General features: G+C 41.5%; 1 protein-coding gene across 4 annotated transcripts in view; it reads right to left on the bottom strand.

The window, feature by feature from the left end:
- Window positions 1-5,033: 5,033 nt before the first annotated feature.
- The window catches only part of LOC134343612 (G patch domain-containing protein 8), an 893,392-nt gene continuing 870,855 nt past the window's right edge, over window positions 5,034-27,570 (bottom strand). For all 4 annotated transcript variants that reach the window (XM_063042378.1, XM_063042379.1, XM_063042377.1 and 1 more), the window contains 2 exons: window positions 12,308-12,438; window positions 5,034-9,743 (listed from right to left, as the gene is read on the bottom strand). In XM_063042378.1, coding sequence (XP_062898448.1) covers window positions 5,984-9,743; window positions 12,308-12,438 — 3,891 coding nt within the window. In that variant the 3' untranslated portion in view covers window positions 5,034-5,983. The remainder of the gene's footprint in view (window positions 9,744-12,307; window positions 12,439-27,570) is intronic.

Here is a 27,570-nt window from a genome sequence, read left to right as displayed (position 1 = left end):
CAAGCCCGGGCTCCTAGCTCTCTTGTTCAGTCCTGTTCCAGGTTCCTGGTTTTCCTGTCCATGTCCTTGTCATCGCCCTGTATCCTAGTCCTGTCCCTAGTACTTCAGTGTCTGTGTCTTGCACTTGGGTCCGTTCCCAGCCACCCCACCTTATGACAATCTGGCCCAGATGGTGTACCTGGCCCTGTGGAAATTAATCAGCTGGAGAGATTATTGAAATCGTCAACATCTTGCTTCGTACCTGCTTCAATCATACTGGTTCCCAAGAAGAAGGTGGCCTCAATGACCTATCATCCAGTAGCACTTACATCATCTATGGTGAAGTGCTTTGTAAGCTTGATCATGAAACAACTCAACTCCTGCCTTAGATCTGCTTCAGTTTGCATTCCATCACAGCAGGTCAACAGCAGACACCATTTTATTGACTCTTCACTCAGCTCTGCAACATCTGGACAGTGACGATGCATACATCAGGATGCTTTTCATTGACTACGGCTCAGCATTCAATACTATCGTCCCTCAGAGCTCATCACTAAGCTCAAAGATCTGGGTCTCAATACCTCCTTGTGCAACTGGATCCTCTATTTTCTCGCTTGTAGTCATCATGGATTGCCAACAATATCTCCTCCATAATCACCACCATCACAGGTGTAGCAGGAAGCTGTGTGCTCTGCACCCTCCTCTACTCGCTTTATACTTACGACTGTGTGGCTAATTACAGCTCCAATGACATATTTAAGTTGCTGACGACACCACTGTTATTGGCTAAAATAAAGGTGACATACAGGAGGGAGAAACTGCAGGCCCATGAGACAGCTCTTGTTAGGGGATAGGAGGTGGAGTGAGTCGCTAACTTTAAATTCCTTAGTGTAATCATATCAGAGGATCTATCCTGGGACCATCACGTAAGTGCCATCATAAAGAAGGCACAGCAACACCTCAACTTTCTCATAAGGTTTTGCAGGTTCGGCATGTCTTCTAAAACTTTGACAAACTTCTGCAGATGCACAGTGGAGAGTACCCTGACTGGTTGCATCATGGGCTGATATGGAAACACCATTACCCAAGAATGCAAAAACCAAGAATGCGGACACAGCCCAGTCCATCACAGGCAAAGCCTCTCCCGCCATTTAGCTCTCTTCTTGCTGCTGCCATCAGGAAGGAGGTACAGGAGCCTTAGGTCCCACCTTGCCAAGTTCAGGACAGTTATTACCATCAGTCTACTGAACTGGCGTGGATAACTTCACTCACCTCAATTCTGAACTAACTCCACAATCTATGGACTCACTTTCAAAGACTCCATAGCTCATTTTCTCAGCATTTATTTATTTATTTTAACAGTTTGTCTTCTTTCGCTCATTGGTTGTTTATTAGTTTTTTTATGTAGTTGATCGTTGATTCTTCTGCATTTCTCTATTCTAATGTGAATGGCAAGATGGTGCCAGCAACCAATGGCTTTGTTTCACAGACAGCTTACAAAACTACTAGATACTCTAGTATAGCCACACCTCTTCTTCTAAACTGCGATTTCTTCAGTCTGCAGCCTGTAATTTCCCTTTTAAGGATGTTCTTTCGAACTGACTGAACGATTTGGTGCTTTTGCGATCTCCTGGGGGGATCCAGCGAACTAGATTCATGAGAGTGCAGGTACGGCTGGGGCGCCATCGCTGGCTGTGGATGCTGAGTCAAGGTCTGATGGTGGAAGACGAACCCACAGTTGGTTCCATTACTCCACGCTGATTAACACAGTGAGCAAGATTGAAATCATCAAGGAGAGCGGAAAACTAACATGTATTCAGTGCTGTGTGCTTTTGCGTTTGACCATTCCTCCTCCCTTCCCTCTACTACCACTGAGCAGGAGGTATAGGAATCTTGGGTGCCACACCGCCAGGTAGGGAGAAGTTGTTGCTCATCAGCTATCGGGCTCCGCAGCTGTAGACTCACTTTCAGGACTCTTTACTTCATGGTCCATGTGTCTTTGTTTACTTTTCGCACTCATCTCAGCGCTGAACGGATTTTGTGGCTGTGGCCTGCAACCATTGGCACTCACTTCTCCACTGAACTGATTCTGTGGCTGTGGCCTGCAGCTACCAGGCTCCTGGAGGCTTCACTCGCCTCGGCACTGAACTGATTCTGTGGCTGTGGCCTGCAGCTACCAGGCTCCTGGAGGCTTCACTCGCCTCGGCACTGAACTGATTCTGTGGCTGTGGCCTGCAGCTATCAGGCTCCTGGAGGCTTCACTCGCCTCGGCACTGAACTGATTCTGTGGCTGTGGCCTGCAGCTATCAGGCTCCTGGAGGTTTCACTTGCCTCAGCGCTGAATTGGCTCCAAGGTCGTGGGCTCACTTTTGGGGACTCCGCGGTTGATGTTCAGTGTGTTATTTGTTTACTTTTTTATTAATTGCACAATTTATTCTTTTTTGCACATTGGGTGTTTGACAGTCTTTGTTGTATGTGTTTTTACTGGGCTCTATTGTGTTTCCTTGTTTCTTTGGCTGCCTGCAAGAAGACAAATCTCAAGATTGTACATAGCATACATATTTTGATGATAACTGTACTTTAAATTTTGAACTTTGAATGCTGATAATAAACCTGATTCTGATAATGAACCTCAAGGTAGAAAATGGTGACATATACGTACTTTGAAAACAAATTACTTTAAATTTGATTTTTCTAAACTAACCAAGATATCAATATATTTTGTATACTGTTTGACTTGTTTTAACAGGACATCTGTACAGCTTCCTTTGGAGACCTGACTTACTTAATTTGCAGTCTTACTGTACAACCAGAAGGTTATATTTCTGGGACGTGTTATTTTTGGGTCATCTCACACCCTGTCATCTGGTCTGTGAAGGCAATGTCATATAAAGTGAAGATATTCAAAAATCAGCCAGGACCTTAAGTTTTCTCTTGTTTGTCATGCCATGTTGTCACTGCTGCTAACAAAAAGATGTTTTACTGAAGTACATATATAAGGTCATGATTAATGCAATAACTACACCAGATGCTATTTGGTGGCTTTGCAGACCTGAAGGCAAGCACAGTGGTGTCAAGAGAGAAGGTCAGAAGACAGCATGATTTGCATGCAGACTGCGGTTTAAAATGTTAAATTAGTTGGAAGCACAAATGATTTCAAAGAAGCAGATTAAAGAAAAAGATCAGGAAGAAATCCGCATCATCCCAGATCAGTGTGTATGATCCATATTTGGCCAGCTACCCATTAGTCGATGCGGTAGCATGACTCATGGACCATGTAGGCAGCCATGTAAGGTGAAGAAATGCATTAATTACTCTTTTTCACCGTAAATCAGATTTTCTGGTAATAACATCTTCAATTTTTACTTATCTTTGATCACCACTGATTGGAATGTCATTATGCATATGATCCTCATAATAACAGATCAATAAACTGAATTTAGTGATAATAGATATTTGTCCCAGATGAGACCACAGGAACAGTTTAATATTTAAACATAACTGAAAGAATGAAAAAAAAAAAGCATCTGATGGCTCAGCTATTGAAGAAAACACATGGTTTTGCTATTGAATTGGACCAGTAGAAGTTTAATTCCTGGTAGATATTGCGTTAATAATTTTTTACTGAAGAAAGTAGTTGGACAATTGAACTGCTATCTCTGTCTCTGAACAATATGGTAGAAAGTGATCAGAAGTCCTGCCAGGATCCTACTGAATAATGGATAAGGGCAGGACTGAACTTAGCTTTGATAGTGTCAGACAGGTTGATGATACTACCCACTTTATATTAAGATTGATTACTTACTTCAGCTGTGTTGTCTTTAGAGTCAGAGTTAAACGAACAAAAATGTGCCCTTTTGCCCAAATTATTTGTGCTGAGATACTTATCTGAGCTATTCCCATTTGCCTGTGCTTTCTCGTACCTTTCTAGGCCTTTTCCATCTATGTACCTATCGTAATGTCTATAAGCTTTGTAATTGTCTTCATCTCTACAGCGTTCTCTGGCAGATTGTTCCATATACCAACCAGCCTCTGTGTGAAAAAAAATGTCCCTCAGGTTCCCTTTAAATCTTTCCCCCACTCATTTCTAGTTTTAAACTCTGTCACCTTGGGGAAAAAATGTGATCATCCCCCTTATATATCCATATAAGGTCACCTCTCAACTTCCTACGCACCAGGGAAAATGTCTCAGCTTATCCAGCCTCTTAAAGCTAAAGGCCTCCAGTCCCAGTAACAATCTTGCGAATACTTTCTGCATCCCTTCTAGCTTAATGGCATCTTTCCTATCATCAGCCAGCAAGAACTGTACACATTATAGTGTGGTCTCACTAATGCCTTGAAAAGGTGTAAGGTGACATACCATTCTGTGTTTAGACTTTCAGGAGAAAGAGGAGAAGAAGAAAGTAAATTCGTTTTGGGAGTTATACTGCAATGCTTTATTTAAAACACATACCCAGATATTAATTTGTCACGGAGCTCTCTCCATGATGTGGCATTTTCCCATGTGTTTCATTGAACCATTTCCCATAAAAGGGATTATCTGATGATTGGAATATAATTGCTATCAAAAGTCAATAGGGTTTGTGGGTTCTACATGATTGAACCTTTTGTAATATTACATCAGTGAACGCATACACCTGCAGCTTAAATACTCTACTCTGCTGGCAATGTCCATCAAAATACTTTTTATTCTTCCCTATAATGTCAGGCTTGAAATGGCTCTGGCAACCTATAACTTACTCAATAGTCTCTTTACAAAATAAAAGTAGTTACAGTAATGTCCACTCGTTGATCTATGAAATGAGCTTTATGGTGCCTTTTCATTTTATTTATTTCAGATTTTCCTAAATATAAAAGGAGCCCATTTGCCCTATCAGTTACAGGCCTGCTTAAAAAAAAACAAAGTTTTATTTCTGTCAAAAATAAAAGCTCAAAGTTGTTTTAATGTGCTATAAAATATACGTAAATTTACATTGCAATTAAAAAATAATCAGAATTACACAAATTTCACAAAGTTCAGTAAACGTTACATCTTTTCGTCAGTCTGTTCTATCATAATTTATTTCCAAGTTCTGTCATACCACAATTATTATTTTTCAGGACAGTATATTATACAGACACCTGTATTTAAATCCTAACAAATTTCAAGACAAATATACAATACATTGAATAAAAAGATAATATACCTGGTTGGGAGAATATAGTACAGAATTTTACTTCTAAATTATAGTGCTTTACTGTATTGACTTTATTTACATAAGGAATTATGTTATATACTGTACATTATCATTGATCGAACAAAATTTATTATGGAAAAATATTATTGCATTATACAGTACAATAATTCCATATTACATGGAAAAAACCTAAACAATAGCACTGGATTTAGAGTATCCAGTCCAATTCTACCCACGTACACTGTACTCTGCATATTTTTTTTACACAAAATACAAATGCCTTAAAGATTTTTTTTCAGTTTAAACTAAAGCCTAAGTAACTATTAACAGCATAATTACAATGTGATACAGTCAAGGTAACAAAAAGATAATATATCTGAAAAAACAGGTGGAAAGTGTGATAAAAATTACATATTTTGATTTTGAAGGGCTTGAAGGATTTAAAATAATGAAAAAGGATTGCTGGCCTCAGTGTTCTAACAAGAATTGTTCTCTCCTGAGGGCAAATTGGAAGAGAACATCTGGAAAACACTATGACACTTCCACTTAATTATCATTATTAGAAAGTCAGATGGAATCTACGACACAGAAATCTATTCTAATGCACAGGGCATTGAGTCTCACCATCTAATAACTTCATTCATAGAAAGCTAAACTTCAATATGGACTCAGGTAGGATATTTTAGATTAGAAACATCAAAAAAATTGTTGAAATAAGGAGAGTTATAGCATATTTGTTTCAGCAGCTGAATGCACACAAGTTTGCCACCGTGAATGAACATCCTAACATTTTAATTGCTGTAGGCTGTAGACTTCAGCTGCTTGTCTCAAGTGCTTGGACCAGAGCGATGTTGCAGGTCGTGCCCCGGGAACAGTGGATGAAGTAAAGGGTGGAGGTGAATAGCTGAGGCGGCAGGGTGAGGAGCAAACAGTGTTGGACAGAGGGCGGTGTGAGGCAGCGGGTGAAGTGCCAGGTGGGCTGGGTGGATGGTTGCTGCTGGGATGAAATGCAGTGGATGGCCCGCCAGGAAGGTGGTGGGGTGAGCGGGAATGATGGCTTGAGTGATTGGAGAGAAAGTAAAGGGTGCAACATGTGGCTGGGTGATATGGTGAAGCTGAGACATCACTTGGTGATGGGCTCCAGGGTGGAGGGCAGCTGTGAGTGAGGCAGCAGCATGGTGCTGGAGCAGAGTGTGGTGAACAGTGGTAACAGAAGAGGCAGTAGAAACAGAAGGCTGCTGAAGGGAAACTGGTTGAAATGCCGGTACTGGAGTGAAAGCCACTGCTGCTGCAGATGATGAGAAAGTTTTGACTTGTTTGGCAAGGAGCTGCTGCTGGATATGCTGTTGTGCCTGGAACTGTAATTTACTATATTTTTCCATTTCTTCCGGTAAGAAGATTATGGGTTGACTTGCCAGAGGGGGTGAGATTGATTTAGAACATTCCTTGAATTGAGGGTCCATTTCATCAACACTCTGTGAGTTTGTGCCATAATAATCAAACACAATCTCCCCCAATGGAACTGAATTTATACTACTAGAATCGTAAAATGTCATTCGGGAATTCTTCTCTTTGACTGCTGTTGGACTATCAGTAAAAACATCTGCAGTGGAAGAAACAACATTAGACATTTCTTCAGGGACTGGAGTAATACTTTCTTCAGTAGCCTGTACTTGATATATTGAAAGGCCAATCTTTTCCTTCTCAGCCGCTTCTGATGCATTACACGTTGAACTTTGATCAATGGCCACTTTATTCTCATGTGCTTCTTTGAACTCAAGGCTTTCTTCATTGGAGCCAGTAGCTTGTGTTTCATTCCCATTCCATTCCAAGTGCTCGGGCTCATTCCCTTTGCTAATATTATCTTTTTTTGCACCTACATTTTTTGATGCTGTTAACTTCCCAATTAAAGACCATAACGTCACATTATCCATTGAAGGGGGAAGCCTGGGACCAAAGTAAGCTTCTGGAGAATCCTTCGACTTCAGGCCCATTATGCTTGATGCTGATTCTCTGGTGTTTGTTTTTGCTTCATTGTCCTGACATTGTTCATTTTCCAAAATCTGCTTTGCCACATGGGATTTTCTCTCATCTTGAATGAGTTCCTTCAATGGGAAAATGGAGCAACCAATGGTCATATTTCTCTGGAATAAACTAGGGGCGATGGGGCTGTAATTCTGCATTGTATCTTCATTCTTTATTATTCCATGGTGCTTTCCTGAACCTCTCTTTATTTCGCTGTTGCAAAGTGATGACTTTATATGATAACCTCTGCCTTTTGAGAAAGATCTGTGCCTTGATAGCTTTTTACTGGATATTTCATGCCTGCAATTATCTGTATTTCTGGAACGTGACCTTCTCAAACTGGAACCTCTGTTGCTTTCTTGTCTGTTCCGACTATGCCTTGATCTACTCCTATATCGACTTCTGCTCCGACTGTGGGGTTGTCTGCTCCTGGACTTCCTGGTCCTACTGTGTAATTGGCCTGTTCTGCTCATCTGCACCCTAGGTTGGGCACTGCTTCGACTTCTGCTGTGACTGCTTCTTCTTTTCCTATGGTAATGAACATCATCAGAAGATAATGACGAACTTGAGGAGTAGCTGTGCTTTTTCTTCTTTTGTCTGGAATGACACTTGTAATGTGACCTATGATGCCTCTTGGAACAATGCCGAGACCGGCTTTTGTTGCTGTATTCACTGGATCTGTCAGAATAATTTCTGCTTCTGTGACTAGTTCTACTGTGGTCACTTGAAGTATCAGAAGATGACCTCAATGATGAACCTTGTGAAGATGAATAGCTTCTGGATTTTCGACAATCGCTTGTATTACTTTGAGAATCATCTTCATAACTACAGTGAGAAAATGATCTATGACACTTTCTGTGATTCTCCTCAGTGCTGTCACTGTCATTAGTGTTGGAGTTTAGGCTGTCATGCCTAGATTTGTGTGCCTTTTGATCTTCATATGATCCTTGATTAATATTCAAAGGACTACTACTTGACACTTTCTGCTTTTTGTTGATTAAATCAACAGGAGGAACTGACTGTTTATTGGTAATACTACTGCTAACTTGTTCTAGTTCCTCACCGGAATGGGCATGTATGCCTTCTAAAGGCCGTTTGGGAATGAGTTTGGAATTCTTCCCTTCTTTCAAACTTCCTTCAGTATTCTGCAATCCAGGCTCTGTGACTTTCCATGCATGTTTATCCTCTTTCCTCAGTTTTTTCTTTCTCTTCCTCACACGGCCAGAGTCTAATCTCTGTTTAGATTTTTTGCTGAATCGGTTGTGACTTCTTCGGCTCTTTGATTTGTGTGACACCACTGACTTCCCCATATTTGGATCTGGCTCTTTTTCTGTACTTCCATTTTGTTCTGCAACTGCGCTTGACCTATTATCTCCTTCAGTTGCAACGGCTGCATTTTGTTGGTAGTCCTTATTGTTTTTCCCCTCTGTGGCACCACTCTCTCTACTTTTATTTCGAGACAATTTAAAATCGAAATACAAAGGATTGCAGCTGTACGATAGGGATGGTTCTGTCTGCGTGAAGAGTAAAAGTTCGGACGGCCACTGAAGTCTGGTTGATTCATCTTTACTTAGCACTGAGAGAAAGGGTTCAGTTATAAGGTGCGGCCTGTTTATTGGTTCTACCTTGCTCAGTTTTCCTTGAGCAGGTATTATGGCTTCAGTTTGTTTTTCATTCAACCCTAATGTTTCTTCAGCTTTCATCTTGCAAGCATCCTGATCCAGTGTTTTCCCTGCCTCTTGTGTGTTTGTTTGCAGCTGTGCAGGAGAATTCAATTGTGCTGCAACCATTCTCTTGGCATCTGTGTTCTCATACTTTTCATTCACAATTTCCGGGACAATGGAACGTTTCACATCAGAATCATCAGTCTGAGAGTCACGAACGTTATCATTATGACTTACCACTTTAGCCATGTCTGCCTTCTCTGTTGATTTCATAAGAAACAAGAAGGGAAAATTTGTGTTGGTTTTGCAATGTGTAGGACTATAGCAATAATATTCTTTCTCAGCTTCGTCCTTGTTTTCCTTTAACATGAGAGCCTTCAGCTTCTTAACCCTTGCAAAAGGATTGCTTTCAGTGCTACTGAAAGTCTGGGACTGTTTGGTTTGTCCAGTGTCTGTAATGCTATTTATCCCTGCACCTACCAGTGAGACGTCTGCTTCAGCTGTTGTTTTCACTTTATGGCTTGGTGGCTTCTGTTCATAATGCTTCTCCTCAACAATGTCATTGAAAACTGAAGCAGACGACTCCAACTTCACTGGAGCTTTTTTGGAAAAAGAAAAGGAGACACTGCCCTTGTGAGTGGGGATGCATGGGTTGTTTTTCTTTGTGAAGAGACCCAAGGGCTTTAAGCCGAACTGATCGTATTGGCCACCACGTGGGGGACAATGCAGGCCGTTTCCCTGAGTTCTTTTCAGAGCCTCTTCTTTTATGAAAGATGCTTGGGTATTGCTCCTTCTTTCGTTATCTCTGCCTTTGGCAATGGACCCACCAACAGCTGCCTTCCCGTGATTGTCAATGGCTACTGTTGCTGGTTTGAACATGGGACCACTTCCTGAGGCGCTGTATGAAAACCAGACAGAGTACATGCTGAGTCACCTTGCCATAATAAACAAGATCATAATGCAAAAAGTAACATCCTCTCAGATCTCTTTATTCTGACAGCTATTTAAATAAGTACTTATAATTTCAATATCTTTAGGCATTCTGGTAATCAATAATTAAGAATTTAGTTGATTAATTTTGATTCAAGCTTCATGTTGTCGCAATGCAAGACACTTATTGGGTAGAGTTAGGGAATATTATTTTGCACTACAAAACTAAGTTGAGCTTTGTTTGGAATTTATTTGTATCTTGGGAATAACTGACGGTGACAGAAACATTTAACTGCTGCAACTTTCATAGTATGAAACTGCAATTTATTTTGCTTTAGGTTTTCAGACTATAAATAGTCTGATATGTATATATCAGACTATATTATCATATATAATAATCTCACAATGACTGAGCTTTACTTTGGCATAATAATGTTGTGTAACCAATTACCTTCATCAGTAAAGGAATCATCATTCACAGAAAATAGGAGCAGGAACACCTACCGGCCTGAAGCCCGCTCCACCATTCAATATGATTATGGCTGCTGGGCCTCTGGCCTCATCTAACATGCTGCATCATTGTGTGGTATGGAAACCGCACTACAGCGGGCAGGAGGGCTCTACAACGGGTGGCTAAAACTGCCCCACACATCACCAGCACCAGCCTACCCGCCATCAAGGACGTATATAAAGAAAGATGCCGGATAAAGGCCAGCAATATCATGAAGTATTCCACCTACCTTGCTTATGGATGGTTTGTCCCACTCCCATCAGGGAGGAGGCTACGCGGCATCTATGCCAGGTCTGCTGGACTCAGAAACAGTTACCTCCCACAAGCCGTCAGGCTGATCCAACACTTGCACTTATTAAGCCATCTCACCACCACTACGTCCATAACAGCCACTCCTATCCACAGCCCCTCAGCATCCTTCATCCCCCTTGCGCTGCCAACTTATACTTCTAATCACACCTCACACCTACACGGACACAGCCACAGTCCGACTGTGCTTTCATGTGCCCTGCTGCTACCCAGAGGAGTTCCTTTTGCCAAGAGTCATTTCCTGTCAGAGTTACCTTATGTTCAGATATTCCTGCACCTAGCATCACTTTATGTAAGTACAATCAGTCCATGCATATAAAATAATCTTATGTATATATGACCACAACCAACAGTTACTTGTACATTGTAGTTAATAATTTTTTTATATTTATATTTATTGTGCTTTTTTATGCTGCAGTGCATCCAGAGTTACAATCATTTCGTTCTTCTTTACCCTCATGTGCTGCAGACTGACAGTAAGCAAACTTGAATCTTCAATCTCCTCTCTTGCACAGTTCCTCACAGTCCTCAATTCCTTGAACTTTCAAAAACTCATCTACCTCCACTTTAAACATCTCTGATGATCTAGCCTTCACATCTCTCTGGAATCGGGAGTTCCAGAGATTCACCACACACTGTGAGAAGAACTTAAGACACACTACAATCTTAAATGATCATTTCTTTTTTTGTTTCAACGTCCCCAGTTCCAAGTGACTCTCATCAGTGAGAGCATCTCAGTGGGCTATTCTGTCATGCCTCTTTGGGATGTTATCTGTTTCGACAAGATCATCCTTCATTCCTCCAAAAGCTGATGTGACATTATGAGCTTAAATTAGGCTCATTCCACTAATTAGCCTTTGCCCAATGAAAATGGCTGCAAATTGACAGGATTACTGTTGTTTCATTTCAGGAAATGCTGCACATTACCTAATGTCTGCACAAACAAATCCAATGTAGAAGAAAACTATCTTTTGTGATGAGTAACAATTGGAAAGACAGACTCACAGAGTTGAAACACCAGTCAATTAGTAGGCATCAGCTATTCAGACAGCAAAATGAACAGGAAATAACTGTTATAAGAGCTTTTCACTTTACTGTTCTGAAAAAATATTCAATGCATAATTATTAGCTTTTAGGTGTCTAACGTTGGGAATGTAAAGGTTGTACAATATTGCACAGTTACTATTTTTATCATATAAAAGGCAAAAGACTGCAAAGATAGTTAAATGCACAGTCTAGGTATATTAGCTCAAAGTCAATGAAATATTCATTCCTTTCTGCTGTAATTATGACTCAATTACCCTTATATTGTTTTTTTTGCTAACATCCTGGAAGCTGATATTAACTTGCAAATTACCCATTATCTTGAAAGTGCTGATCTAATACATGATTGCTAGTTTCATTTGCAGCACATATATACTATGATAACCTCAATGCCAACTTTATCTACCCCTTAAACTTTACTCATGAACATTTGTAACTCCTGTATTTTGCACAGTCTCCAAAATCATGCACTGTGCACGCAATGTAACAACTTATTTCTTTTTTTTGAAGTGTAGTATTTAGTTATTATTTTTATGATACAATAGCTAAAACAATCTTAATATATACACGTATCTTGGGGCTGTGAAAATTTGAAAAATAAGTATCTCTCCCAATAGAGTGTAATATTGGTTTAAACATTCATAGCTCGAACATTAATGTAGACTGACCATTCTGACTGTTTCCGTAGCTCTGCAAGCTGGTGAAGACGTTTGAGGGCCTTTTCCTGTTTCCTTTCATCCTTCCTTGATCTCGAAGCTACGTTTCGAGCAAATTCTCTTTGTTTTAGTTCTTTCAGTCTCTGTTATAAAAATGCAGAAGGTTCAGTGATCACTTGGTCTTTGGGAAATATGTCTATTTAAGGCCTGCCATATGAACCGAACACTTTCAATTAGCAAAGTCAAAATCCATTCTTTTCCTGCCTTGGAAATGTGCCCCTTTGCACAAGTTAAAAATAATATAATAAAAAGTCAACATGAAGGTTTCTGATATACATCAGTTATTAAATCTCTGCAAGCAATCCTTTATGTCTTGCAATGTTGAAACTGCAACTGAGGGGATCTGTTAAAAAATCACCCAAAATGATAATTAAAGCTGACGATCTACAAATATATTTGAAGTGCAATGGTCAGCTACACTTCAATTTAATACCACATGACATACAATACAAAGCGTAGGAAAACAAATAATCTAATCTTGTGCCCAAGCATAAAGCAGGCAGAAATCTGGAACAGTACAGCTCCGGTCTTTGCCTCAATCATATGCAAAAGGTTTTCCTTCAACTGTCAAATCTGAAAAATGGTCGAGGAATTTGCTGCAAGGTTTCTTTTTTCTACATGTCACATGCTGCATTTCAGCTGCCACTGCATATTGTTCATCTGCAAACATATTTGTGCAAGAGGCAAAAAGACCAAATTTCTACCTGTCAAGGGAAAAATGTAATGCTTTTTTTGGTATTGCAGATAGTAGGCAGTGGAGAGCAAATGCCATTTCACTACTTACAGTCCACATGACAACCAAACAAGGTCAAAATAAAAACAGCACTAAAAACAGGACACCAAACTGCCCGTAGCACATTTACACTAATGATGCAGGCACTAGAGAAACGAGGGACATAAAGATGTGCAGCTATTTACACTAGCAAAAAGAAACTCACTCTGGTGAACTGTGCCACTGTGCAGCGCAGTATTTTGTTTTCAACACATCAGCTAAAAACGTCACACTGCAAAGCAGTGAGGGAACAAGAAAACACACAGAAAACATTATAAGGCAGGCAAATTATATTTTCTCTCCAGGGTTTTAAAATGTCTCCACACAACAAAATGTTTAGTTTATTAATGCTATTCATGCTAATAGAGGAGGATTGGGACAGAACGATTATTATAATCTCCATCAAGAAATTCTCTCATCAACAAGCCGTGACAATGAAATCTTGGCACAACCAATCACACAAAAATATCCGTTGCTTTGCCACATATCCCTTCTTTCTTCTGGATTCAAAAGGCTTGGCTAAGTTAATCAGTTTACCATATTTGAACAATCAAAAAGCTCAGAAAACAACAAGAATTTGCGCTAATACTTAATTAAGTAATCTTTCTGTTCCAAAACGTTATTCAAAAGATAGTTTGTCCTCAAAACAACAGAGCCTTTTCTGTAATTCCAAGATAATATACAGATTGCAGAAACATTTATCATTATCTATGCAACAAGTTCAAGAGAGCTATGTAACATTTGAATATTTGAACTAATTTGTTATGTTGGTGACTATGTCAGTCCCTTCCTCAGACTGTTCGATCTGTGGCTCAGAATCAAATAGGAAAAAAAAAGATAGGATATGTAGGATTGTGTTTTATTCAACTAAACAGAACTGCTGCTCAGCAGACATCTGGCAGGCACTAAAATGCAGCAGCCAGAAGTCCCCAGGAAGGGGGGCTTGAATTATCACAGCAGATCTCATCAAAGTTTCACTCTTGTTTCCACCACTGCTTTACGACACAAGGTTTTTCTTGAAAGTTGGCCCGTGGCAAGATGGAAACAAGCTTTCCTCACGTCTTAAGCAGCCTAACAGAGTGCAAGTAGGCCTTGAAAGATGCAGCATACTTCGGGAATGTTTGTCTAAAATTTGTAAGTTGGTTCAGGCATTTCCATACACAATTTGCTTTGACCACACATTATTCCAAAGTCTGATGCCTACCCATTGATGCCCTGACTAATCATGCACCCTATGTTTAAAAGAACATTGAATAGTACAGCACTAGATGACACTGTGCCAGTCTTGCTGACAATTTATACTAAATGTCCTCCTGTGTGTCATTCTTATCCCTCCATTCCCTTCATATTCATGTGTCTGTCTAAAAGCATCTTAAACTCCACCAAGCTGCCTGGTTCCACTATTACCCCAGTAACCTACTCCAGGCACCTAACACACTCCATAAAAAAACTTAAACCCCACATAGTCCTTAATCTTCTCCCCATTTAACCTTAAAAACATGTCCTTGGTGTTTGACATTCTTACCCTGGGGAAAAGATTCTGACAGTCTACACTATCTATGTGTCACCCGGTTCGGATATGGCCCAAGTACAGAGTGAGAGACACTGAAGCAGGTCAATAGTTCACAGACTTTAATGCTAAAGGGAAAAGAAAACAATAATTGCTAGGCCAAACAGGGCCGTTGACTGAAACACTCAAATTGAAAATGAAGCCTGCACTGTGGCTGAAAAGAACAACTACGAATAAAACGAATACCGCTAGTCTTCAGAGTCAGTTGACTCGACAGTCCAATTTCTCAGGCAAGGCGGAATGCAAGCAGGCAGCGAAGTGTTGCTGTGTCCAAGTCTCGACAAATACTACGACGGAATGTATGGAGTTAAATACTATCACAATAAAATAATAATTATCTGACACATGCATATTCACGAACGCAATTGCCGTATCTACTGCACTGCTGAATCCATGGTTGTGACAGGGCCCCCTCTCTAGGCGCAGGCGCTGAGGTGCCACAGAGCTGTGTCTACTGGAAGTCCTGGATGAGGGACTTGTCCAAGATGTCCTTCAGTGATGCTGGTAGATAAGTGCCATGGTGTGCCCTACCAATATTGGAGCCAAAGGCTTCCATGTAGAGACAGAAACAAGAGCTTTTACAGAGGTAGCTCGACCAAGTGACACTATGAGATGGATCATTCTCAAAATGATGACCCTCCGATTAGAGCTAATCGGGCATCTGCTTCAACAATAAAACTAACACAGAAATTGAGCATATCAAAATAAACTTAAACTTAAACAGAAGGCACCAGGAAACTGCATTACGAAGAGCGAGTCGCTCGAGGAAAAAAACAAGGAACTCTTAAACCATTAATAACTGTTGTTAAGCACAATTAACCAATTCAGGTGCTCTAAAAACCTCAGAGCCCAGCTCTCTGTATCAGAGCTCTCTGATACCCTGCACAGGCCTGAAGTAGTCACTACAAGAACCCCCTCCCTATAGCTGGCACCTGATGACCCAAGAAGTCCTGAAAATGCGAGATCCAGAAATGACTTGAGAGACCTGGGGAACTCAAGAGAGAAGGAGATTTGGGGATCCAGAGAGACTGAGAGACTGGGGAATCCTGAGAGACCTAGGAACCCCAAAAGACTGAGATCAAGAAACCTCAGGCGGGGCTGAGAGGGAGGCTAGGGAGTCCTCGAGATGGGGAGGACATTAAGAAACCCTAAACACATTGAATAAGCCTTGGAAACAATCAGAAAAATAAAATCCTTGGGAACATTGAGAAAAGTCCTTGGGAAACCTTGAAAACATGAAACATGAAACCTAGAGAAGGAACCTTTTCAAATCTTGCTCACATTGTTTTATCTTCCACAATTTTTTCCAAAGGCAGTTACTCTCAATTTTACAGATCAAGGCAGCATAGGTTTCTTTCATCGCTAAGCTAGCTGGTTCTGTAGATCTGTTTAATTTGCTACATGAAAGTTCAATTTTCCCAGTCTGTACTATGACTTTCGTCAAGGGGTTAAAAATACTCTTGATAGGGTTACTTTACTTGTGTATTTGCATACTCCAGCCAAGAATCAGCTTTTGGAGTAGGGCTCTTTCAGAATTTACACTATTGACTTGAATGATGATTTGTTGAGTCAATTGATAAGCTTGCTTGAAGTGCTTACTTGTTAAGCAGACTTGCGTCATGGGACCACAAAGCTGGGAACCTGAGCACTTATGACTTAACGCTTGGAATGGATACCGGATAAACTCAATGTAGACTAGAGAAGCTCAGTATACTTGGGACTCTTGGAATGTAGAGTCAGAACATGCATTGAGAATAAAGGCACCTTCTCCTCAAGCCATCAATGTCAAAACGTCACTGTTCAAACTTTGCTGGGTCCATTACTTGGCAAGATCCTTCTGTCACGATGGAGACAGAAACAACAGTTAATACATGGGAATTCCGACGGAACATTGTTGCCTTGACGAATCACTCTGACCAGTGAATCTCGCGGCCAAGGTCAGCTGCTCTCTCTCTGCTGGGTCTATATTTGGTTTGTCGAGACTTGCTGTCACCTGGTTCGGTTATGGCCCAAGTGCGGAGTGAGAGATACTGAAGCAGGTCAATAATTCACAGACTTTAATGCGAACAGTATTAAAGGGAAAAGAAAACAATAAATGCTAGGCCAAACAGAGCAGTTAACTAAAACTCTCAAATGGAAAACAAAGCCTACACTATGGTTGAAAAGAACAACCAACAATAAAAATGAATACCGCTAGTCTTCAGAGTCAGTTGACTCGACAGTCCAATTTCTCAGGCAAGGCACAATGCAAGCAGGCAGCGAAGCGCTGCTGTGTCCAAGTCTCAACAAATACTACGATGGAATGAATGGAGTTAAATACTGTCATAATAAAATAATAATTAGATGACGCATGCATGTTCATGAGCGCAACTGCCGTAGCTACTGCTCTGCCAAATCCGTGGTTGTGACACTATGCTTCTCATAATTTAAAAAATCCTACCCCAGGTCTCCCCTCAGCCCCCAGTGCTCCAGGGAGAACAACCCAAGTTTGGCCAACCTTTCCTTATAGCTCATACGCTTTAATCCAGGCGGCATCCTGGAAGACCTCTTCTGCACATTCTCCACAGTCTCAATATCCAATAAAGGGGCAACCATTACTGCATACATAGAAACATAGAAAAGAGGTGCAGGAGTAGGCCATTCGGCCCTTCGAGCCTGCACCGCCATTTATTATGATCATGACTGATCATCCAACTCAGAACCCCGCCCCAGCCTTCCCTCCATACCCCCTGACCCCTGTAGCCACAAGGGCCATATCTAACTCCCTCTTAAACATAGCCAATGAACTGGCCTCAACAGTTTGCTGTGGCAGAGAATTCCACAGATTCACCACTCTCTGTGTGAAGAAGTTTTTCCTAATCTCGGTCCTAAAAGGCTTCCCCTCTATCCTCAAACTGTGACCCCTCGTTCTGGACTTCCCCAACATCGGGAACAATCTTCCTGCATCTAGCCTGTCCAATCCCTTTAGGATCTTATACGTTTCAATCAGATCCCCCCTCAATCTTCTAAATTCCAACGAGTACAAGCCCAGTTCATCCAGTCTTTCTTCATATGAAAGTCCTGCCATCCCAGGAATCAATCTGGTGAACCTTCTTTGTACTCCCTCTATGGCAAAGATGTCTTTCCTCAGATTAGGGGACCAAAACTGCACACAATACTCCAGGTGTGGTCTCACCAAGGCCTTGTACAACTGCAGTAGTACCTCCCTGCTCCTGTACTCGAATCCTCTCGCTATAAATGCCAGCATACCATTCGCCTTTTTCACCGCCTGCTGTACCTGCATGCCCACTTTCAATGACTGGTGTATAATGACACCCAGGTCTCGTTGCACCTCCCCTTTTCCTAATCGGCCACCATTCAGATAATAATCTGTTTTCCTATTTTTGCCACCAAAGTGGATAACTTCACATTTATCCACATTAAATTGCATCTGCCATGAGTTTGCCCACTCACCCAACCTATCCAAGTCACCCTGCATCCTCTTAGCATCCTCCTCACAGCTAACACTACCACCCAGCTTCGTGTCATCCGCAAACTTGGAGATGCTGCATTTAATTCCCTCATCCAAGTCATTAATATATATTGTAAACAACTGGGGTCCCAGCACTGAGCCTTGCGGTACCCCACTAGTCACTGCCTGCCATTCTGAAAAGGTCCCGTTTATTCCCACTCTTTGCTTCCTGTCTGCTAACCAATTCTCCACCCACACCAATACCTTACCCCCAATACCGTGTGCTTTAAGTTTGCACACTAATCTCCTGTGTGGGACCTTGTCAAAAGCCTTTTGAAAATCCAAATATACCACATCCACTGGTTCTCCCCTATCCAGTCTACTAGTTACATCCTCAAAAAATTCTATGAGATTCGTCAGACATGATTTTCCTTTCACAAATCCATGCTGACTTTGTCCGATCATTTCACCGCTTTCCAAATGTGCTGTTATCACATCCTTGATAACTGACTCCAGCAGTTTCCCCACCACCGACGTTAGGCTAACCGGTCTATAATTCCCCGGTTTCTCTCTCCCTCCTTTTTTAAAAAGTGGGGTTACATTAGCCACCCTCCAATCCTCAGGAACTAGTCCAGAATCTAACGAGTTTTGAAAAATTATCACTAATGCATCCACTATTTCTTGGGCTACTTCCTTAAGCACTCTAGGATGCAGACCATCTGGCCCTGGGGATTTATCTGCCTTCAATCCCTTCAATTTACCTAACACCACTTCCCTACTAACATGTATTTCGCTCAGTTCCTCCATCTCACTGGACCCTCTGTCCCTTACTATTTCTGGAAGATTATTTATGTCCTCCTTAGTGAAGACAGAACCAAAGTAATTATTCAATTGGTCTGCCATGTCCTTGCTCCCCATAATCAATTCACCTGTTTCTGTCTGCAGGGGACCTACATTTGTCTTTACCAGTTTTTTCCTTTTTACATATCTATAAAAGCTTTTACAGTCCGTTTTTATGTTCCCCGCCAGTTTTCTCTCATAATCTTTTTTCCCCTTCCTAATTAAGCCCTTTGTCCTCCTCTGCTGAACTCTGAATTTCTCCCAGTCCTCAGGTGAGCCACTTTCTCTGGCTAATTTGTATGCTACTTCTTTGGAATTGATACTATCCCTAATTTCTCTTGTCAGCCACGGGTGCACTACCTTCCTTGATTTATTCTTTTGCCAAACTGGGATGAACAATTGTTGTAGTTCATCCATGCAACCTTTAACTGTTTGCCATTGCATATCCACCGTCAATCCTTTAAGTGTCATTTGCCATGTATGCTACTTCTTTGGAATTGATACTATCCCTAATTTCTCTTGTCAGCCACGGGTGCACTACCTTCCTTGATTTATTCTTTTGCCAAACTGGGATGAACAATTGTTGTAGTTCATCCATGCAACCTTTAAATGCTTGCCATTGCATATCCACCGTCAATCCTTTAAGTGTCATTTGCCAATACAGTACTCCAAGTGCGGGCACAATAAAACATTATACTCACCAACCCTAGCAATGGAGGCAGACATGCCATGTGCCTTCTTTACCACCTCAGCTACTTGTTTGGACACCTTGATCTATGTACTTGAACCGCAAGATCCCTCTATACCCCAGTGCCTTCAAGGGGCCTGCCATTAACTGTATACCTTATCCTTTCCTTTGATTTCACAAAGTGCAACACCTCATGCTTGCCCAGATTAAACTCCATTTGCTACTCCTCTAATTAGACCTGTAACTGATCTATATCCTGCTATTTACTTTCATAGTCCTTTGATAGTGTCATATGGAAATTTGCTAATCCATCCACCTATCAACATTTTCATCAAATCATTCATATACATGACAAACAGAGGCCTCAGTACCAATCCTTGTGGAACACCATTGGTCACAGACTTCCCGCCAGAATACCAGCCTTCCACTCCTACTCTCCGTCTTCTACTGGCAAGCCATTCACTCATGATGACATGCATCTTTATCTTCTGTATCAACCCACCGTGTGGGACCTTATCAAATACTTTACTAAATTCCATGTAGATAATGATCACTGTCTTACCCTCATATAGCTCCTTTGTCACTGCTTTAACAAATTAAATTATGTTTGTAAAGCATAACCTGCCCCACACAAAGCCATGCTGACCATCCATAAGCAGGACATGCCTTTCCACATGTACGAAAATCCTATTGCTCAGTATCCTCTCCAGCTGATGTGAGATTCACTGACCTACAATTACCTGGATTATCTCCCCTTCCCTTCATGAACAACGGCACAGCATTTGCTACTCGCCAGTCCTTTGGGACTTCAGTGATCTTGAGGACACAAAGATCCTCAAGATCAGCAAAGCCCCAGCAATTTCCTTATCTGCATTTTTTTCCAATATTTGGGATATATGCCATCAGGCCCTGGGGATTTATCCACTTGATTGGTTTTCAGAAGATCCAGCATGACCTCCTACTTAATCTCAAAGCATCTCAGCACATTAGTATGTAACAGCCTGCCTTCATTGTCTTCCAAATCCTTTTATTTTTGGCAAATGTTGACACAAGGTACTCATTTAGTACCTCAGCCACATGTTCTAACTCTAAGCACAAATTCCCTCCTTTATCCTTAAATGGACTCACCCTCTCATCAGTTATCCTTTTTTTTAATGTAAATATATAATGCCTTGGGGTTCTCCTTGATCCTGCTTGCTTAAGACATTTCATAGCTCCCTTCAGCCTTCCTAATCATGTGCCTGAGTACTTTCCTGCTATCCCAGCCCATCTAAGTTTCATGTATTAAGGAAGTTCAATCAAAACTAGGGAACTTAATATAACGACCCTGTTGTTCATGCACCTTTACATAATCTCTCTACATTTTTGTTCCTCCACTGCTCAGTGGCCATATAGTATAATATACAGTATATATAATTGAACATATATAATACGGACAAGAGTATTATCCCATCAGAGTAATTGCATCTTTCTTATGTTGACGCTCTCCCCAAATTGCCTCTGTAGATGGGCCTTCCATTGTGCTCTTTCTGAGTACTGATGTGACGTTCTCCCTTAACACTAATGCAAACCCTCCACGGCTTTTACCACCCCAATCCATTATTATGTATAAAACAATGAAACCCAGAAACACTGAGCTGTCAGTCCTGTACCTAATGCACCCAGGGCATGCCCACATCTCACTGCTACCATCAAGGAGGAGGTACGGGAGACGGAAGAAAGACACTCAACATTTCAGGGGCAGCTGCTTGTCCCCTCTGCCATCAGATTTCTGAATAGGCTCCTTTAATTTAATATATATATAATATTTACATACTAGCAGATTCCATTTAATTGGGCCATCAGTTAATCAGGGCAGCCATTTATTCAGGACAACTCTTAAAGAACAAAACCACAATTGATAAAATAGCTTGGAGTCCCTGCCTTTATTTGGGTCACTACACCACTTTATTTGGGCAGGATTCTGTTGTCAAACAGCTTCTAACTAATGTCAGATTCATGTAGTTGCATGGCCATTAGACATTACTCCATGTTTAGAGCAATTCATTTTCAAATAGGATTTAGATTTTAAAAAGGCAGGGATTTTTGTCACTGAATGTTGGAGAGAAATAAGCAGTAAGACAATTTGGAACTGTTTTACTCACCTTGTTTTCAAGCATTTAGGCTTGGAGAGGTCAGAAACAAACAGGAGTGAAAATTAAGTGATTGCACTACTTCAACAAGTTAGGAATTATGAAGATATCAACAATCACCTTGAATTTTACAACGCCAATGAAGATTTGGAGGATGCAATCGTCTAAAACATTGTATGAAGACAGTCCATAATCTGCACTGGGTGTCTGTGCTGATTTTGTTCATTTACAGTCAATCAAAAGAACACAGTAGATGAGTATCTCTGTCAATAACTGTTCAGAAATACAAACGTTTGTAATACACAGTTTTATAGTACTGTAGAGGTATTGGTAGTTTCCTAATTTGTTCTGCATTTCATTTAAATAAATAACTTGCTACTCAGTTAACCAGAAGCTTGTCTTTTTCCCTTTTATAAGAACGTAATGCCCTGGTTAAGATTTCTTCTGCTATGCTGTGGGGTATTTCATTTAGTAGCTTTCTGAAAAAGCAGTGTGTCCTGCTGGTAGAATGTTTTTTGTTTCAGCTAAATTATAAGGGGCTATAATGTTCAACTTAGGAATGTTGCGTCAACCAATCAGGATGGTGGAACTGGGAGAAGGTTCTAGAAAGGGTGGGCAAAGAGAGATTTGTGATGGACACTGGTGGGGTTTGTGGTCTTTTGGGTGGGATATGCCGAGAAGAGAAGATTGGGAGAGAAAGCCGTAGGGTTTGATCTGACGGGAAGATGTGACTGCAAGGAGTGCTTCACGAAATGAAGGAGTCCAAGAAGGGAAGCTCTACTGGTGATTGGTGATGAGAATTCAGTGTCATGAGTAATGGTTATACCCAGCTTTTGGAAGAGATAGGCTCCAACGGTCACATACACATTTAGACTGGTTTAACTGTAAGAAGCCCTTTAAACTTCTTCTCTCTTTTCTTTATTTTAATAACTGTTTGATAAAGCTGAAATTAATAAATAAACTTCCTTTTTAATTTTATGCAGCGTACAATCTGTTATTACTTGCTGACTGATAATTGTATGGGCAGTATTTACAAAGCATTTGCTCAAACTGAGAATTTTAAAATTAAAACATGACGATGTTCCTGTTTGGTTGAACCCCAAATCATGCCAACCCTAGATGTATAGTGTTTGCGAAAGGTGGCCTTCTCACCACTGAGTACGTGGCAGAGCTGGCTAATGAGTTAAGTTTGCATACAAGCCCGGTGAAGGAGTTTCCAACTATTCCATGAAAATCTGGGTAATTGGGGCAGCCACTTAATTGGGCCAAAATGTATTGGTTCCAATGTGTCCCAATTAACTGGAATCCACTATATATATATATTTATTGCAATTTATGTTTTTTAAAATTTTTATGTATTATAATGTACTGCTGCTGCAAAACAACAAATTATATGACATATGCCAGTGATATTAAACCTGATTCAGATTTTCTGTAATGGTAACAACATCATAATTCCATGTACTGATCCAAACTCTCTTTACCCATAATACTCCTAGCATTGAAGTAAACATATTCCAGCCAGCAGTCCCATCACAAACAAAAGAAGATCTGAAGATGCAGGAAATCCAAGCAACACACGCACACAATGCTGGAGGAACTCATCAGACCAGGCAGCATCCAAGAAAAAGAGTGCAGATGACATTTCAGGCCGACACCCTTCATTGAGATTGGGAAAAAAAAGATGAGGGGTCAGAGTAAGCAGGTGGGGGAAGGGAGGAAGGAACACAAGGTAGTAGGTGAGAGGTGAAACCGGGATGGGGGAAGATGTGAAGTAAAGAGCTGGGAAGTTGATAGGTGAAAGAGATACAGGGCTGGAGAAGAGAGAATCTGATAGAAGAGGACAGAAAGCCATGGAAGAAAGGGAAGGGGAACAGCACCTGAAGGAGGCGATGGGCAGGTAAGGAGATAGGTGAGAGAGGGAAAAGGGATGGGAAACGGTGAAGGGGAAGGGCAATTATTGGAAGTTAAAGAAATTGATGTTCATGCCATTAGGTTGCAGGTTACCCAGATGGAATATAAGGTGTTGCTGCTACAACCTGAGTGTGGCTTCATCGCAACAGTAGAGGAGGCTATGGGTTGACATGTCAGAATGGGAAAGGGAAGTGGAATTAAAATGGTTGGCCACTGGGAGATCCTGCTTGTTCTGGCGGACTCGGTGAGGTGGTCTCCCAATCTACGTCGGGTCTCACTGATATACAGGAGGCCACCATGTTTATTATGTCCTTCCTTTCACTCTTACTTGTCATACCATCTTTCTTGCCCCAACCCTGCTATCTCTTTCCCTGCCACTGTGATACCCATACCCCTCCACTCTAGTTTAACCCTTCTGAATAGCACTTGCAAACCTTCTGGCAAGGGTATCGGTTACCTTCCTGTTCAGATTTACACTGTACAGGTTCCACCTCCTCAGGAAGAGAGCCCAGTGATCTATAATCTGAAGTCCTCCCTCCTGCACCAGCTCCTTCGTCATGCACTAAACTGCATTGATATTTATTTCTCACTTTGTTAGAACATGACATAGGTAGTAATCCTGAGATTACATAGAAACATAGAAAATAGGTGCAGGAGTAGGCCATTCAGCCCTTCGAGCCTGCACTGCCATTTATTATGATCCTGGCTGATCATCCAACTCAGAACCCTGCACCAGCCTTCCCTCCATACCCCCTGACCCCCGTAGCCACAAGGGCCATATCTAACTCTCTCTTAAATATAGCCAATGAGCTGGCCTCAACTGTTTCTAGTGGCAGAGAATTCCACAGATTCACCACTCTCTGTGTGAAGAAGTTTTTCCTAATCTCGGTCCTAAAAGGCTTCCCCTTTATCCTCAAACTGTGACCCCTCGTTCTGGACTTCCCCAACATCGGGAACAATCTTCCTGCATCTAGCCTGTCCAATCCCTTTCGGATTTTATATGTTTCAATCAGATCCCCCCTCAATCTTCTAAATTCCAACGAGTACAAGTCCAGTTCATCCAGTCTTTCTTCATATGAAAGTCCTGCCATCCCAGGAATCAATCTGGTGAACCTTCTTTGTACTCCCTCTATGGCAAGGATGTCTTTCCTCAGATTAGGGGACCAAAACTGCACACAATACTCCAGGTGTGGTCTCACCAAGGCCTTGTACAACTGCAGTAGTACCTCCCTGCTCCTGTACTCGAATCCTCTCGCTATAAATGCCAGCATACCATTCGCCTTTTTCACCGCCTGCTGTACCTGCATGCCCACTTTCAATGACTGGTGTATAATGACACCCGGGTCTCGTTGCACCTCCCCTTCTCCTAATCGGCCACCATTCAGATAATAATCTGTTTTCCTATTTTTGCCACCAAAGATTAAATTGCATCTGCCATGAATTTGCCCACTCACCCAACCTATCCAAGTCACCCTGCATCCTCTTAGCATCCTCCTCACAGCTAACACTGCCGCCCAGCTTCGTGTCATCCGCAAACTTGGAGATGCTGCATTTAATTCCCTCATCCAAGTCATTAATATATATTGTAAACAACTGGGCTCCCAGCACTGAGCCTTGCGGTACCCCACTAGTCACTGCCTGCCATTCTGAAAAGGTCCCGTTTATTCCCACTCTTTGCTTCCTGTCTGCTAACCAATTCTCTATCCACATCAATACCTTACCCCCAATACCGTGTGCTTTAAGTTTGCACACTAATCTCCTGTGTGGGACCTTGTCAAAAGCCTTTTGAAAATCCAAATATACCACATCCACTGGTTCTCCCCTATCCAGTCTACTAGTTACATCCTCAAAAAATTCTATGTGATTCGTCAGACATGATTTTCCTTTCACAAATCCATGCTGACTTTGTCTGATGATTTCACCGCCTTCCAAATGTGCTGTTATCACATCTTTGATAACTGACTCCAGCAGTTTCCCCACCACCGACGTTAGGCCAACCGGTCTATAATTCCCCGGTTTCTCTCTCCCTCCTTTTTTAAAAAGTGGGGTTATATTAGCCACCCTCCAATCCTCAGGAACTAGTCCAGAATCTAACGAGTTTTGAAAAATTATCACTAATACATCCACTATTTCTTGGGCTACTTCCTTAAGCACTCTGGGATGCAGACCATCTGGCCCTGGGGTTTTATCTGCCTTTAATCCCTTCAATTTACCCAACACCACTTCCCTACTAACATGTATTTCGCTCAGTTCCTCAATCTCACTGGACCCTCTGTCCCCTACTATTTCCGGAAGATTATTTATGTCCTCCTTAGTGAAGACAGAACCAAAGTAATTATTCAATTGGTCTGCCATGTCCTTGCTCCCCATAATCAATTCACCTGTTTCTGTCTGTAGGGGACCTACATTTGTCTTTACCAGTCTTTTCCTTTTTACATATCTATAAAAGCTTTTACAGTCAGTTTTTATGTTCCCTGCCAGTTTTCTCTCATAATCTTTTTTCCTCTTCCTAATTAAGCTCTTTGTCCTCCTCTGCTGAACTCTGAATTTCTCCCAGTCCTCAGGTGAGCCACTTTTTCTGGCTAATTTGTATGCTTCTTCTTTGGAATTGATACTATCCCTAATTTCTCTTGTCAGCCACGGGTGCACTACCTTCCTTGATTTATTCTTTTGCCAAACTGGGATGAACAATTATTGTAGTTCATCCATGCAATCCTTAAATGCTTGCCATTGCATATCCACTGTCAATCCTTTAAGTGTCATTTGCCAGTCTATCTTAGCTAATTCACGTCTCATACCTTCAAAGTTACCCCTCTTTAAGTTCAGAACCTTTGTTTCTGAATTAACTATGTCACTCTCCATCTTAATGAAGAATTCACCATATTATGGTCACTCTTACTCAAGGGGCCTCTCACGACAAGATTGCTAATTAACCCTTCCTCATTGCTCAATACCCAGTCTAGAATAGCCTGCTCTCTAGTTGGTTCTCGACATGTTGGTTCAAAAAACCATCCCGCATACATTCCAAGAAATCCTCTTCCTCAGCACCCTTACCAATTTGGTTCACCCAATCTACATGTAGATTGAAGTCACCCATTATAACTGCTGTTCCTTTATTGCACACATTTCTAATTTCCTGTTTAATACCCTGGGTATTACAACCCTGGAGGTCCTGCTTTTAAATTTTTACCTACTTCCTTAAAAATTCTTTTGCAAGACTTCGTCCTTGCTCCTGCCTCTGTCCTTGTTACCCATCTGGACTACGACTTCTGGCTGCTCACACCTTTCTTAGAATGTCCTGCACCCACTACAAGATGTCTTTGATCATGATGGCCTCTGGAAGGCCATCACTCCTAGCAATATCCAAACAGCTATACCTGTTTCTGAGGAATGGTCATAATGGAATCCTGCACTGTCTGCTTACTCCCTGTAGTTCTCCTGGTGGTCATTCAACTCTCTATAACCTGCACCTCACCAAAACCGTGATCTCATCCGTGATCTCTTCAGCCTGCTAGATGATACTGAGTGCATCTACCTGCACTTCCATTTCCTTGCGCTGTTCTGTCAAGAGCTGCTGCAGGGTGCGTTTCTCGCAGATGTAGTCATCAGGGAGACCGTGAGCACCCTGATTTCCAACATCTTTCAGGAGGAGCATTCCACTGCCTCACCTGCCAGTTTCCTCCCCAAATAATATACCTGTAAATTAGAGTTTCAGTTCAACCTACAACCTTCCTTCAGCCATCTTAACTTGTAAGAGTCTGTACTGGTTTGCTGCATCTGCTGATGCTGGGGTACTGACTGAGCAGCTTCTGATCTGGCTGTAGTACTCTCATTCACCTTCCCAAGCT

Source organism: Mobula hypostoma, chromosome 3 (assembly GCF_963921235.1).
Source record: "Mobula hypostoma chromosome 3, sMobHyp1.1, whole genome shotgun sequence".
Taxonomy (NCBI): Eukaryota; Metazoa; Chordata; class Chondrichthyes; order Myliobatiformes; family Myliobatidae; genus Mobula; species Mobula hypostoma.
Note: the sequence above shows the minus strand (reverse complement) of the source record. Positions and strands in the feature narration are given on the sequence as shown.